At 38.1% G+C, this 15511-nt stretch overlaps 1 protein-coding gene across 2 annotated transcripts in view; it reads right to left on the reverse strand.

Annotated features, from left to right (window-relative positions):
- Positions 1 to 6658: 6658 nt before the first annotated feature.
- rras2 (RAS related 2) overlaps positions 6659 to 15511 on the reverse strand; it is a 33371-nt gene continuing 24518 nt past the window's right edge. For both annotated transcript variants that reach the window (XM_010793170.1, XM_010793171.1), the window contains exons 2-6: positions 13329 to 13416; positions 13067 to 13169; positions 11362 to 11470; positions 9397 to 9515; positions 6659 to 8670 (exon numbers count right to left, since the gene is read on the reverse strand). In XM_010793170.1, coding sequence (XP_010791472.1) covers positions 8583 to 8670; positions 9397 to 9515; positions 11362 to 11470; positions 13067 to 13169; positions 13329 to 13416 — 507 coding nt within the window. In that variant the 3' untranslated portion in view covers positions 6659 to 8582. The remainder of the gene's footprint in view (positions 8671 to 9396; positions 9516 to 11361; positions 11471 to 13066; positions 13170 to 13328; positions 13417 to 15511) is intronic.

A 15511-nucleotide genomic window follows, 5' to 3' on the forward strand; every position in this document is an offset into this window, starting at 1 on the left:
TCATGCACTCCTTCCCCGTCCACCTCTTAATATCCATCAGCCATTCTCCCTTTGGCCCTCCTGCACCTCTTATGTCCCTTCACTGTGTGTGATGTGTCCAAACCACTAGCTTTCACCGTCTAAACTCGGCCAGTACTTGTTTGTCCTGCTTCACTGAGAAGTTTGTCCAGTGCAAGTACTCTACCTAAGTACTAATAATTAACTAATTTTTGTACTTTAATTGAATATTTGTATTTTACACTATTTTATACTTCTACACCACATCATTTCAGAGGCAAATATCATTCTTTGTTCTGCACTACAAATATTTAAGTCAGAAACTATTTATATTTACATACAAAAACACATAATATGCTCATATGACACAGTATTGTACTAATCAACCCAGTAATTTACAAAGTATCCACATTGGCAAATTACAATTTTAAAATTAGCACACATACTTTATAGTACAACCAGGATATTATGATATTCTATAACAACATATTACCGTGAAAAGTTGTATTCTGCATATTGACCATACTCTACTTTCTGTACTTTACAGTTGTCTGATAATACTCATTTAGGTATTTCTAGTTAAGTAACATTTTGAATTTGGGATTTTCAACTTAATAGAGTATTTTCAGACCATGGTATTTCTAATTGTACCTAAGTAAAGGATTCTTCCACCTCTTGCTAGAACAACAGCACAGCTCAATTATCCTGATATCACAAATAGCTGTTAAATACAAAGATATAGTTTTATTTTCAAAGTAAATTGTAACATCTATGATGCAACAATATATCAATTTGGCATACCAAACTGACTGGATCCTCTAAAATATAACATTATTAGGGTTTGAGGATAGGCTCTCTCTCACTACTGACACTTCTCTTTTAAATGGAAATGAGGCACAGAAGAAGTTCAATCAGGGAGAATACCTTTATGTTTATTCATTCTCAATTTAATCAATCCTCTCTTTCACTCTTTTGGCTGCTTCCAATCAGCTGATTATGGGCATCCACTCCTTATTAGTTATCCAACGAGATTTTACCAGGATTCTGCAACAGACAGTGATTATGCTGCTGTCACTCTTTAAATCTGTTCTCCTCTCTGCTGCTATCAGCTGTCATTTCAGGCCTTCTCCATCCCCTCATTCGCCTCAATTCATCCTATCCAGTGCCGACGTTGAGCTAATCAGAAATCCTCATCAAATCTAGATCTTCTCTTCAGCTCATCACCATCACCACAGTGTCTAGACCCCATGGGGGGTTTCCTAATCAACTAACGGCTCCATGTGTCCCTTAAAAGGTATAACATCACAATGGGGTCTAATCGCCAAAGACTATTAGCATTTCTCATATATTTTGTGCATATTAATATGTATATTCCTTGACTCAATGCAATAGTTATCTCTGCAATCCATGACCTTAATATGTCCATTAGCACAAGCTCAGACATAAAAGAAAAAGATTATCATGAAACTGGGAGGAATCTGAAGAGGTAGAGCCAAAATACTGCAATGTGAATATCAAATATCTGTATTCTTATTATTCACAGATCAATTTAAGACAGTTCCATGAGCCTGAATTATTCAAGATTTAAAAGGAGACAGACAGTAAAGGGCAGAGGCTCTGTCTACTCAACAATGTCTGGAGGAGAAATCGTATTCATAGGCAGCTACTTGTGGATCGTGGATTTTGAAACACTGGCTGAATAATAACGTACTTACCAAATTAACACACATTTTGTCCCCCAAGTAACAGCACGTAACGATGGTTATGCCATGAATCCTTGTTTGTCTGTCTAATACTGAGCTAACATCTCTACAAACACGAATCAGACTGTCATGACAACCACATTCAAACTTTTTCTTTACTCTTCCCACTCTCACTCTGTATTGTTTTTTGGAGTATTTTATATTGGCATTTTTTATTGGACTGAACAGTCGTGTTTAATGGAGACCAATGAATCAATAAAAGACATGGTATTTTTGTGTCTCATTTTTAAAGCATCCCAGATTGGCAGCAAACACACAATGGATTCCAACTTCAGCAGCTCTTAGTGTGCATGAATTGGTGCGTATCTCACAACAAGTGTTAGAAATACACTTGTAGAGTCTTAATCGTTTTTGGATATATTGCAAATGAAAGACAGCATACGCATATTAGCAGTTGAGTGCATACACAAAGGTGCACCTTTAGTTCTGAATGTAGTTCTGTGAGTAATTCATACATCTGCATTGCAAACGCATCTCAGATCAACCCATCATATCTTACCCAAAACCAGGTACCCACAAAGCAGTGATTGAATAGGCATATGAGATCACGTACCATAATTCATTGAAAGTTCTTCGTCTTAATGTTTTGTTAAATACATGATGGTCAGTTGGTAAATCAAATATCCTCAGTCAGCTGCACAGAATCAAACCTCCTGAATTTCATTTTCACCTACACCGCCCCAACGTCACTGTTTTCCAAAAAGAAGTTTTTTTGTGGGCCATAGAAAAATGACACCTATACTGTGAGAAAAGATGTTCTCTCACCTCATGCTGATAACATAGGACACTGTGTCTGCTCTCAGCTGCCTGTCATCCAAACCGCATCAATACTAACCTTGAGCTTTTGTTTGAAACCAATTAACGGAGAGATCAACATCTACTCTCAAATGACAATTGGCAAAAGATCAGTGGCAAAATTGATTAATCAGAATTGTCCGAATTATAATTTCCTCAAATCCTTGTAATTGATAAACAACAATGCTTTTCTAAGTAATAAATTGCTAACATTAATTAAAGAAGGTGAGCTAATTATTATTTTGTACAATCTCCACATGTATTGCTCTCAGTAAGTGGTCTCTCTTTAACTAATCAGGTCATATAAAGAAGGATGTGAAATGAAGGAGGAACGTACTATGCATAAGCCCCAATGATTCCTTATTTTCTTCCTTGCTGCACAGTTTGAATAAGGGAACACGATGTTGACAGAGAAATTCCAACTAATCTTTTTTTTTTATTAAACCATTACAATTCTGTACTGAGCTCTGTGTGCTGTAAATCGTATCTTGTTAGCTCACCTTGCCCTTGCATCTGCAGGAAACAGTGTTTGCTGAGTGGGAGCCAGGACACAGTGTGGTCTAACATACTGTAGGTCAGAGTTCAAACAGACATGATTGATTGCCTGCAAAACCATAATGATTTCTGCAAAAAAACACCAGTAAGGAAGGGATGGTTGTGTACCTAAAACTGTATGAGAGTCTTAGTGTGATTATTCACGTTAGGTATTTTGATATCATTTACTTTAAATTAAATGGAAGATGGATAAAGTCAACAGTAATCCCCCTTATTTTATTACAAATGCAATATCTACACATCTGCAGTTTAATTTTCCCTATATGAATAGTAACAGTTTAAAAAGCTTATACGTAGAATAATCTTTTAATTTACAGTAACGACTTTGCAGGCAACATTCGCTTACATTTTGAGAATTATTTTTAATTAGTTCTCTTGTGAATTTGCAACGCCTCTCATCTGCCAGTCAAATCAATGCACATGGCTCTAAGCAATAAGTTTGCACTGCACTCAAGGATGCCTTAAAGTGTTGGAAATCCAACAATACTCACTTCTTAAATCAAAAAAGGCTGTAACTTTACTTGCTTCATTTACCACAACCTGAACCTAAATAAACCAACCTAAATATTTCTGTTACTGAAAGGTAATGTTTACAAAGATTCCCAAAAATGTTTCACTATGCTGCAAGTCAATATATATGCCAATATATTTCAAAATAGTGCATCCAACAGTACCACGGAGCCATGTTTAGTTTAATACCTGATGCTAATATATTGTGCCTGTAAGAAAATGTCACATTAACATCCCAGATTGGATTGATTGAGAAATGTTGTGTTGTAATACTGTAAAAGAAAACAACACCCCTTCTTTAATGCACAGTCCCGACACCCCTTGCGGTGTAAAGCTTCTCGCAAACAGTAAACATGACTTGCTGTGAGAAACCTTAGGAAGCTAAGAGACCACTGGCTCTTGCAGCAATCTCTTGGGATGTCCAAGCACAGATTCAGAATACCAATGATATTGTTGTCAGTGCCAACATATAGTGTTGTCAGGGTAAAACCTTCCCTACCGATGGAGCCTCAGTGATAAAGCCACAGTACATTCACCCATTACTCCAAATGGTTGGCTGAGAAGAGAGTGGCCAGCTAATCAGGAACTGTAAGCTTTAATGTGAGTTGGTAAGTGGAATTCCTGGAAAAAGCTTTGGTGAAGATTTTCCTATATTAGACCCATTTTCTATTCACACAGACTGACTCATTCACACTTATGTTGATGACATCACTCACACACGCAAGATGGACATTGTTTTCTACTCATTTATTAAATGCATCATAAATCACACATTAGAGACAAATTTCACACTTGCAGCTATTTCTTCCAAACATTAGTATTAAAAAAAAATAATAAAATGCAGATTTATCAAGCTGAGGGCCATCATGGATTCAACAGTTTTACATGTTTTTCATACCAAGTGTTATATCTCCACATGCCTGTTTGAAAGTGTCAAATGAGAGGCCTGCATCACAGTTCCCCGCTGAGACAAACCCTGCCAACTTCATGACTTATGAGTTTTTCACTCGGATTGAAGCATTTTAGCTTGTTAACACAGGTGTTTCACCACTGTGCTGAAGATTTCTAGTCACTGATTATGGTCACTCCTCAAGCACATAGGAAATGTCAATTCATGGATAGATGGATAGATGGATTATGCTATGAGTGTAAAACAAAAAGTATGAAGTGCCTTAAGAATCTATTCCTTTGGGAAGGTTTCTGTGACGGTGGGCTTGCTGTAGGACGGTGGGAGATTAGTCAATACTCCATGGACATACAGTAAAGGTAGTGAAGCGAACATCCCATAGGCTCTCTGCCAGCAGACACAGAGAGATGCTCAGGCCACTTAATACACTCGCATCGCATCTATAATTTCCAAATCCGTTGCACCTGTCAACTAATTGCTCATGAGGAGAGCTCTCACCAGCCTTTAGCTTTAGCATGACAATACAAACGAAATGCAAAGAGGAAAACCAGCGTTTTGATTTGATTAAACGTCGGCTAGACTTGTTATTATGTGGAAAAGCTCGCTTACCTGTCATAACTCCACCTGCTGTAAGACATACTCCTGTTGCTGCTCACTCCCTCCATGTCTCCGGCGAACTGTTGGGACTGGACTGGATGTTGAGACGGCTAAATGAAAGCGTAAACACTCCTCTCTCCGTCCTCACCAAACCAAAGCAAACACCAAACTAAAGGAATCGCCGTGAAGTGAATGAGCCACAGAGGCTGTGCAGAGCCAGACGCGTCCTCTGGGCTGTACCACCACACAGAGGGGGGCTGAGCCTGTTTCATTCACGCCACAAGACTGATTCATTTTCTCTGGCAAACCTCCATGCTGACTGTGGCAATAGCATGGGGGAGTTCAGTCTAATGAAACAGGCCCTATAAATGTTTGGAACAGTGATTTGTTTATTTTGATTATTGGCAGCTCATGACTCAATAGCAAACTCACCTTCTCATCCATTTGCTGGTCGGTACAAAAAGGCTGAGCCTACACAAGCTGCTTTACAGCCCCAAAACAGTTCGGTTTCTTTAATTTGTACTGATGAACAAACATCTTTGTCATCTTTCTTTATTATCTTTTCACCCACAAGAGCCAACTCACTAAAACAGTTAACACGTAGTTTTGAATTAAGCTAATCTTACATTCAGATGCTCTCTTTACTTGCAAGGAGTATGTGTGGAATTCTAAAAGCATTCTCTTTCATAACAAATCACAAAATGATTCAAAGCATAACTCAGCTGTGGAAAGGAATGGGAACATCCTGTAGGCTACAGAGTGAAAAAAAGACACATCGTGAGAAATAACTGCAACATTACTGAGAGTGATGTTGCCTTGTGTGATGGGTTTACTGAACCATCAGAGTGAGTTTTTAATATAGCTGGTTTGATTAGAAAGACTATTATGTGAATCCTATAGTACAGACATATAGGTCAAATCTCAACCGAAACGAACCCACATGGGTAATGTACTGATGTGTTGAACAGCACTCTCCAGCATCAACACACACAAAGAAGGTTGACCCTGTATATTTAAATGAATTGTGATGATGATGGCCCATCACCTTGCTAAAACTCTTAATTTTAAATGTTCCTCTGCCGTATTTGTTACTCATATGTCTTATGATGTGTTCTTTTAACCCTAGTGGTTTTAGTATTTAATACAATTTCCTGACTCAAACATCCCCCTTGTGGTCAGATATGTGCATGCCTTTCTTTGCCAGTAATAGTGTATGTTTTCAGAATCTTAGTCTGCTCTAAAAGGCTCTTATTTTGCAGAGGCTGGAATATTGTATGAAGTTTAAGCGTCTGACATATGTGTGTTTGAAAATAACTGGTAGCAGTAAAAGTGCTTGTCGTGCCCCCTGAAAACAATATTACTTCTAATAGACAAAGAGGAAATCCCTACCATTACTGTTTTCTGAGCATTTAGTAGTCATAATTATCCTATAACACCAGTTAGTCATGTTGTGAATAGTATTGATCAAGCCTCAATGTGTAAGAGTCAACTCTGTGCAGCCTTTATAAATCTAAAAGAAAGATTCTCTACCCCATCTGGCTCAATGACAGATTTTATTTTAGCACCAAAAGCTAGACACAGGGCAAAAGACACTGATATGGAAGAAAAAGAAAAAAAACACAGTATAATCTGAATGTACACTAGGATTTGCAATAAAGTGGGGAGTAGTTATTATAATAATTGAGTCATGTGGTTTTAAACTCCAATGTAAAGACCAGAATCCTTTCTTAGACCCTCTCCCACCTGACCCAGCATTTAAAGCTCGGCGCTGGTGGTGAACACCTCAAAGATAAATATATTCTCCATTACTAAGCCACAATAAGAAATTACATTCAAGGTCAAATCTGGTTGACCAATCCAATTTAGCAAATTTGGGCCAATAGTCATCTCCAGTTTAAGATCAAGAGAATTCAACATTTCTCCTTAAATACATCCACAGCTATGCTGTGGATGTGTTGTCACTTATAAACATGTAAAAATACTTGTCAACTAGTTTGATAAGAAAATAATGTATAAAAGTAGAGTAGAAACATTTAATCAAGTCTATTACTTCCATCATCTGATTTTCTTGTTTTATATAATACAAGAGGATGATATGGAAAACAATCAGCAGTACTTCATTCATAGGCCCAAACAGAAGTACAGGAGTGGAAAGGGAAGGTGAACCAGTACTTTGTGACTGTGCTGATGATTTCTCAACAAGTGGCAGGTCCGGGGAGCTCATGAGCCTTTGGAGAACGGCTGCGCATCTCAACGCTTCCACTTGTTTTCGGACTGACATATCATTGGGGAAAAAATGTATTTAACAGAATAATTGAAAAACACCAAACAGAAACGTTGCCACTGTGTTATTGGAATGAAATGACAGTTATTTGATCCGTTTGTTGACTAAATGTTTGACAGAAAAGATGCATTACACTGGAATGATCTGAACTGAACTGAGCTCTGAAAGCTCCTTGATTTGCAACAAATGGATTTGATAACATGACTTGTCAAAAGTTGAATATGTAGCATTCAGTGTTTTGAATCATGTTAGTTGTCAAAGTTACACAATATGCTACCATTACATTTATCTACTGCTTCTTGGAAATCTTAAATCATGCCAATGTTGATTGAACCACCACCTTTGAGGATAGAAATTCAGACAAATTTGCTACTTTCAGTTCATTGATGAAATAGCATAGGATAAGAATGCTTCAATCTATAAGACTTAAACAAATTCAAATACAGTAGACACAGTATTTGGCAATTGAGATGAAAGCAGAAACCACAGACAAAGAAGAAGAATCCACTGCAGAATGCCATAAAGTTCTATCATTGTAGCTTTAAGGGCTGTCTAGGCTTTATATTTATATACATACTTATATATTCACTTTCATATATGTAAAACCAAACTCAACCTCACACACTGTACTGTGGTGATTTAATAGATCATTAGAAGTACACTTTGAAAATCACAACAAATGTCACATATGTACAGTAGCAGATTAGCACATGGGAGTAAAAGGTGGATATGGCACAACGTACACAAAGCTTCAGAAGATAATCTCTGCTCTGGTTAGACACTGGAAACTAAAGAAACTCATCAACATTCTGGATATATAGTTTTCATTCAATCTCGGTAGCAAGTACAAAGTCACTACAAGGCAAGAGAAGTCCTTCAGAGTACAAAACATTAATTTGTCAGGCTGATTCAGAAGGCAATGTTTAGTGTTGGGACTCTCTCGTTTGAATTAGATTACGGCTGAAGGTAGAGTGGTGTTAAAATTTGGCATTGTCAGTTGTCCATAATGATGTCCTGGGGACAGCATTTCCTCGTCAAAGTATCTCAGAAAAGGCTGTCTGAAGTCATGCACGTGGAAAAGGCAGCGGTCAGTCATCCACTTAGGATGTGATGTCAGGCAGAGTGAGTGGGGGGGGAACAGAGCAGCTGCATGAGTTACAGTGATAAGGCTGACTCAGACGATCACACAATGGCAGCCGCTCTTGTCTTTCTCTTTTCTTGTAGGCTCTGGCGACGGTGGACATTCCTGTTCTTGGAATTTCCTGGGAGTTGGGAGAAAAACTGTCATGACTCACTGGACTGGTACTTTTGCAATCTGTCTTGTTCTTTTGTTTGTAACAAATATTACCTACACCCTTAATTCAGTAACACGGTTTTTGGTTATTTATCTGACATATCTGTCTGTGCTGTTTAATTCATCTGAGCTTTTTCTAACTGGATAAAGTTTTCAAGGTTGTAAACGGTGATGTCACTTTCATCAGGATTCAGCAGTGTGTGAAAGGGACTTTGTTGTGGGGTTTTGCTCATGTTGGTGGCGACTAACAATCAAATCTGGTCAATCCACACACAGCCTTGGTGAGGCAGATAAGCTGAGTTTTGGTAAACTCTTAATAAATTAAACCTAAATATGTTTATTTTTATTATTTCATTTAGTCATTTGTATAATTCGTTTTTAATTCATCAATCATTTTCTATGTCTTTATTAACTAGCTGACTAAAATGGAAGAGGAGGGAGAAATGCAACAAAGGCCCCTAGCCAGGTTTGAACTAGGAATTATTCATGGTCATTGACTAAATCCCGAGGCCATCAAAGCGGCACAAGGGCACACTTGAGTCATTATTATTTAATGTTACATTAACAAAACCTTCACCGAGTTCTGCATTATTAACAACTATTATAGGAGTGCCAAAATGTGCATTTCTTAATCCACTGTCATACATTTGAAAACCATATATACTTATAAAAGTTGCCTTCATAAATCACATACCTGATAACTCTAACCAGCTCGTGGAAAGCCTGGTCTACGTTCATACGGATTTTGGCTGAAGCCTCCATATATGTGACCTTCAGTTGTCTGGCCAACTGCTGACCCTCTTCCTGGGTTACCTGAGGGAAAAAGAAGAACAAAATAAGGAGGGGCTGAAGCTTGAATCTATATTGAGATTTAGTCAATGAAAACCCATTGTTTGACAATAATTATCTTCTGACAAGTCATTTAATTTCTGGCAATACATGTCATTTTATTGTATGTGAAAATGTGAGCTTGTTAGATAGCATGCACCCTTTGAAAACATAACCAAATGGTAGTTTACATACAAGCAGTGGCTGAGCTGCATATGGACTAAAATGTTATGGTTGTGTGCATATCCAATTAAAAAAATTGATTTCACAAAAGATTCGAGCTCCTGAAACTATGAATCCTATGGGAATTCAATCTCAGCCAATTCAAGGGTTGATGCTCAATGTATTTGAAAGACTACAGATCTACAGTTAAAACATTACGAAGCATGACCTTAGGACCCCCTGTGTTCTTGTCCTCTATTTATGATGACGTGTAAATAAGATTACCGTAGGATTTAACATTGCTTGTTGTTCTAGTAGGAACAAAGATTTAAAGACCACAATCAAACAAATAATGTATTGTGTAGGGCACTAGGCTGAAGCGTCTGCTCTAATACTGCTGTAGTACGAAGTGAGTGCTACATACCATACGTGAATATGACAGAGTATGGAGAATTCACTTTGTACTGCATACCACACATGCTCGGACATTCACATCCAAGTGAAAGTGACCCTCAACACTGAAGGAAGAACTCTCTTATTTTTCAATGTAGCTTCTTTTCTTAGCTTAACTATATTTAAACATGAAATATCTATAACACCAGTACTACTTTCACTTTCATTCCTGACCTGACCATGCTTTCTCCTGACCATTCAATTAATCATCCAACATTTGTTTTCAAAAACAAAAACCTGTTAATTACAAAGGTTACTGGGGGACAATATTGTCCATTAACACCATTTCTGAAGCATTTTTGTGTGCATGTCCCACTTAATTGTATTTCACTTGTCATTTCTCAAGTGTACACATTTAAATGAGTATGTATTCATCTGGGACGTCCATTTTTTTGAAACAGCTGTGCATATTATCTAGAGCTGAATTAAGCAAAAAGGTAATTAGATTCAAAGCTTATATACACCCTGACAGCAACAGATCAAGTTTGAGTCTACAGATTGTTCTGCAATGTTTGGTGGAAATATTGAAAATGAACTTATTTGTTTGTTCAATAGCATGAAATAATAAAATAAATTCTCATGAGGCTAAACTATTCTCATGAGCCACCTAATACAATTACTTTCACTTAAGTGTCATTATGCATTCCTTGTACGCTTCAATGACAGATCATCATCAGGTTTATTAGGTCATGATTTATGTGGTCACAAGTTGTCATCTTAATCAGCAATGTTATGAAATATAATATAGTTAGTCTCTACATGTCTCATATAGTCATGCATGTAATATGAATTAATAAAAAAAACAGGCTAATTTCCCATGAGGCTTGACATGCTAAATGCTGATTTCAGTAAACTCATTGACGATAAAAAGATGTGTGCCGGTGATGCTCCTTCTCACCATGAGGGGATGCTGTGGATTCACTGGATGAATTGACAAGCTACTGCAGGCAGAAAATTCATCATTTCATCACACTCCCTTTTTTCTCCACACAGCCTCCCCTCCTGACACCACCACTTCTACAGCATCTCTTTTATCCTTTTACTCACATCCTGTTGTATCTTGGCAGCTAGCTGCAGCTGCAACGCTTTGCTGCTACTTTCAAATATGCAAATGTTGGTCTTCCAGCCTGGTTGATTCCATCTCTCTTCAGATGATCAAACACGATGTATGTTTGTTAGTCAGTGGATTCAGATCTCAGCAATCTGTTGGACTTACTTGTCTCTGTTGTTCCAGGTCTGCTTTGTTTCCTACGAGGATCATAGGGAATTCATCTCTGTCTTTCACTCGGAGAATTTGTCTTTGGAATTTGTAGATTTCTTCAAAGCTATAAAACATAAAACAGGGTGTTATGTAGTGTTGCTATTCCAGGTTATATAAAGTTTTACATGTGGATGCATACATTCATTTAATGCACATGCGGCCAACATTGCAATACAGCCAAATGACCCACCCAAGCACACAAACACACCCAGAAGTTAGGGTCACCACCAATGTGGATCAGACTGAAGGAGTGTGTCAGCAAAGAGAATAAATAGTCAGCCGCACTATTACAGAAACATACATTTTGTTCTTCTGAGGTTCGTCCCTGTGCACTGACCTGACCATAGTCCTGCTATAGTATAAAGGCCATGTGCACTCTTTCAACCAAACAGCAAATAAAAATGTCAATCTGGATGAAATAAAAAGAGGCCGAATGCAACCGCAAACCCAGGACGGCATTCCAGCCACGGGCCGCAGACAGCCTGGTGAGCATATAGTAAATCTGGAAAGACTTGACTAATATAAATGGAGGAAGGAAAGACTGTTTACTACATAAACATTGGGAGGGGGCTGTGGGAGAGAGGGGGAAGCAGCTCATGGCCCTGCGGGGTAGGTGTACAGACACAGAGACGAGGGGATGTGACAGACTACAGTAGGAATAGTATTCAGTGATATTTGAAAAAAAAATTCAAAATCACAATTTATTTAATTATTTTATTATCTAGTTTTTAAGATCTTCATGAAATCAAACCATATGTTTTGATACTGTTAAGGTAAAATAATGTTTTCGTTCAGTAACTTTTTTTAGCTATTTGTATTGCTAGGGGCAATTATTGAATGCAGGTACTCTGGGTGCTTATCTGTTGTATGTCCGACAAAGTAGCATCTCGAGGATTGTTAGCTGTAGCATTTAAATCACAACTGACATACAATAGTTAGCATAGGTGTCACCTTATCAATAAGGAATGAAAACATAAGGATAACCATCTATAAAACCTAGAGATTTTACCTTTAAAATATTTGATGCCACACTGTTTGACAGAATCATATCCTGTATATTCTGTATTGGCCTGTTCCACTTCTTTATGTAAGCTATTGAACGTTTACACCAAGTCAAATCTTTATAACCAAGATTGTTTAATACACTACAATTGCTTTATTCGATATTCTAGATATCTTGTGCATCTTTTATATAAATATTTCCACTAAATTCAGCTTGACATCTTTGGTGTTGTAAGGATATTTCAGGTCTTCACTGGACTTTAAAATAAAGTTTTAACCTTTTTTAAAAACATGTTTACCTAAATATGTGTCTATTCTAGCCCACATACTATTGTTTAAATAGCATTTGGGCTTTAAACAAGAAGCCAAGGTACACAAATAAGTGACTTCAAGAGAACAGGATGAGGGAGGAATGTTACGAACAAACGAAAATGACAACAAGAATAACGGCACGGGGGTCCGGAAGTACAAGCGGCAACAAGTGAGAGTATCGGTGTTAGATTTATGGTTTTAGTAGAGTGAGAGAACGAGAAGGAGAGAAAAAGAGGGTGTAATTGTGAAACAGTAAACAGAGATGTGCAAACAGAAAGAGAGAGAAAAAGACTGAGTAGTGGGCTTTGTAGCTGTGAGTTAGCGCATGACGAGAACTGTCACTCACCTTCCTCTGTCAGTGACTGAGAAGACGAGCAGGAAGCCCTCCCCTGTCCTCATGTATTGTTCTCTCATGGCTCCAAACTCTTCCTGTCCAGCCGTGTCCAGGACTAGAGAGAGCACACACAGACGCAAATCACTCATAACGTGCATTAACAGAGACTTTCGCAATGAATTCCATAATAAGAAAACAATGCAATAGAAAAATACAAACACCAAACGTGTGTAGTTTCTGTATGTGTATTAACTGTGTTTGTTCAGTAACTTACTGTCAAGCCTGGCCGCTCTTTCGTCAATCACACACTGCTTGGTATAGGAGTCTTCAATCGTGGGGTCATAGTCAGTGACAAAGTACGACTGTAGGTGAGAAAGAAGAGAACAGAAGACAAGAAACTGTGAATATACACTGTATGTGGGGTCTATACAGTTTGTCAGGTAGAGACACACGCTTTGTCCCAGTTCACTGTATATGACGATGATATAGATATAAATGTACAGTGAGAATACAAAAACATGCGTTATCTTTTAAATTCTAACAGGAAATTAAGCAATAATGTGCCTTTCAAAAGCTGCGACTTTAGAGCAACACTGCAAATCAAGAAATTGTATAACGACTACCTATAATTAATTGTGTACAGCTGTTTGTGCATTGCATGGTTGGAGAATAGTGTCCACTGCTTACTTTTAAGAGTAGGCTTTATTTTTTCCCTAGCGTCAACGACTCCTGTTCTATTTTCTATGGCTAAGACATTACTGAAATCCTGCTTAGAATGAGTATGTACCAAGGGTTTAGGACACACAGTGAGTAGAATCAGCTGGCTTAACAAAAAATGGATATGTGAACAAACAGCCACTCTGTCCTTGTGTTTTTGGTTACAACAGCAGAGGCAGCCATAATGACCTCTACCTTTACAACCACCCTGCAGACAGGAGGTAAACACACTGTCTGCAGACACTTGCACAGAAGAAAAGACATGTAAAGAGTCCCTCACAGAACAACAACTGCTTATGTAGAGACATCTGGCTGTTATTCTAGCTAATAACACATTTACAAGACGTTCCTTCAGTTGCAACAGTGGCATCGCTCACTCCTTACGACTTTATTTATTTTATTCTGGGGTTACTATCTGGTCTCCTAGTAACCTCGACTGGAAGGGTGGGGCCAGGGGGCAGGGAGTCGGCAGGAGTCGGAGTCATGCATTTTTTACATTTTTCCCATGTTTTGTAGTTCTTCCTCTCCTCTGGGACTTGTTAAGTGGTGACAGCTGAGGGGAGTACTCAGGGAATGTCAAACCAACACCCTAAAACACGGAGCGACCTTGAGAACTGAAAATACAGACAAGATTCCCCGTTGTTCTAAAAACAAGCCAAATTAATTTTTTACATTATGTTTGTGTATGGAACTGTGTCATTTCACACTGGTTGTATACTGCCTATTTGCTCGTATTGGGCAGCCGGGGACACAAAAGAGAGAGATTGGTTTGAGTTTGAGTACTACATGTCATAGTCATCTCTCTCAGGAAAAAAGTACTCCTTACTTATGAATAGAGTCCATCTGATACATCTGCATAACCAATGTTATTAACCAATTTTATCCTAGACATCAGGATAGACTTCTTCTTTTTTTTTTAAAGAGATCTCTACGTGGCATTTTTGCGTATATTTAACAGAGCTTATAAAACGGACAAGTCAAATCAAGCAATCTGATTGGTTCTTAGCCGTGATATATTTGAGCGTCTATCACGGGTAGAATTCACAACGAGTCAGTATCCCATCGCGTCTGAGAAAAACTGTATACAGTTGGGCTGAAAAGCAAACTGCATGCATCGCGTCGGGCCGAACCACGCCCCTTAGCTGTGATATAATGAGCATATGCCACGGCCTGTCGTGAGCTATTGCTTAATTATTACATGGTTTAGTTGAATACTCGATTCTGACTGGTCAATTCAGAACATGTGACGCGTTGTTAATCCAGTAGTACAGACCGCTGTCAAGGATTTATTGGCCGTTGTTAAGGACGCTCACATCTGCACAAAGAAGTCTGTTCGATTTTACTGTGATACATACATACATACAGTTTGGCCGAAAAGCAAACTGGGACCATAAAAACAACGGAGAAGTAACGGGGCAGAAACCCTCCTTTTTACGCAATGGTCCAGACATAGACATCAAACAGCAACACATATTCAGTTGCCAGTTACTTTGGCATTAGGGCAGGGATATCTAGATACTTTCCAAGGTTTGACATAATGAATTGTGCTATTTTTAAAGCAAGCAACAATGTTTTCAAATCTGTAATCAAAAAGCTCCTCAAAAACGCTATCGAAGCAGTTCCTGCCGTTGCTACGTTAGTTCAAACCTGGTTCAAACAGTAACAACAGACTATTTTTCTTAGCGGATGCATGTCAATTTAAATCAATACATACAACTATTTTTTAAATCAATAAAATCA

Source organism: Notothenia coriiceps, unplaced genomic scaffold, assembly GCF_000735185.1.
Source record: "Notothenia coriiceps isolate Sejong01 unplaced genomic scaffold, NC01 NC01_scaffold00037244, whole genome shotgun sequence".
NCBI lineage: Eukaryota > Metazoa > Chordata > Actinopteri > Perciformes > Nototheniidae > Notothenia > Notothenia coriiceps.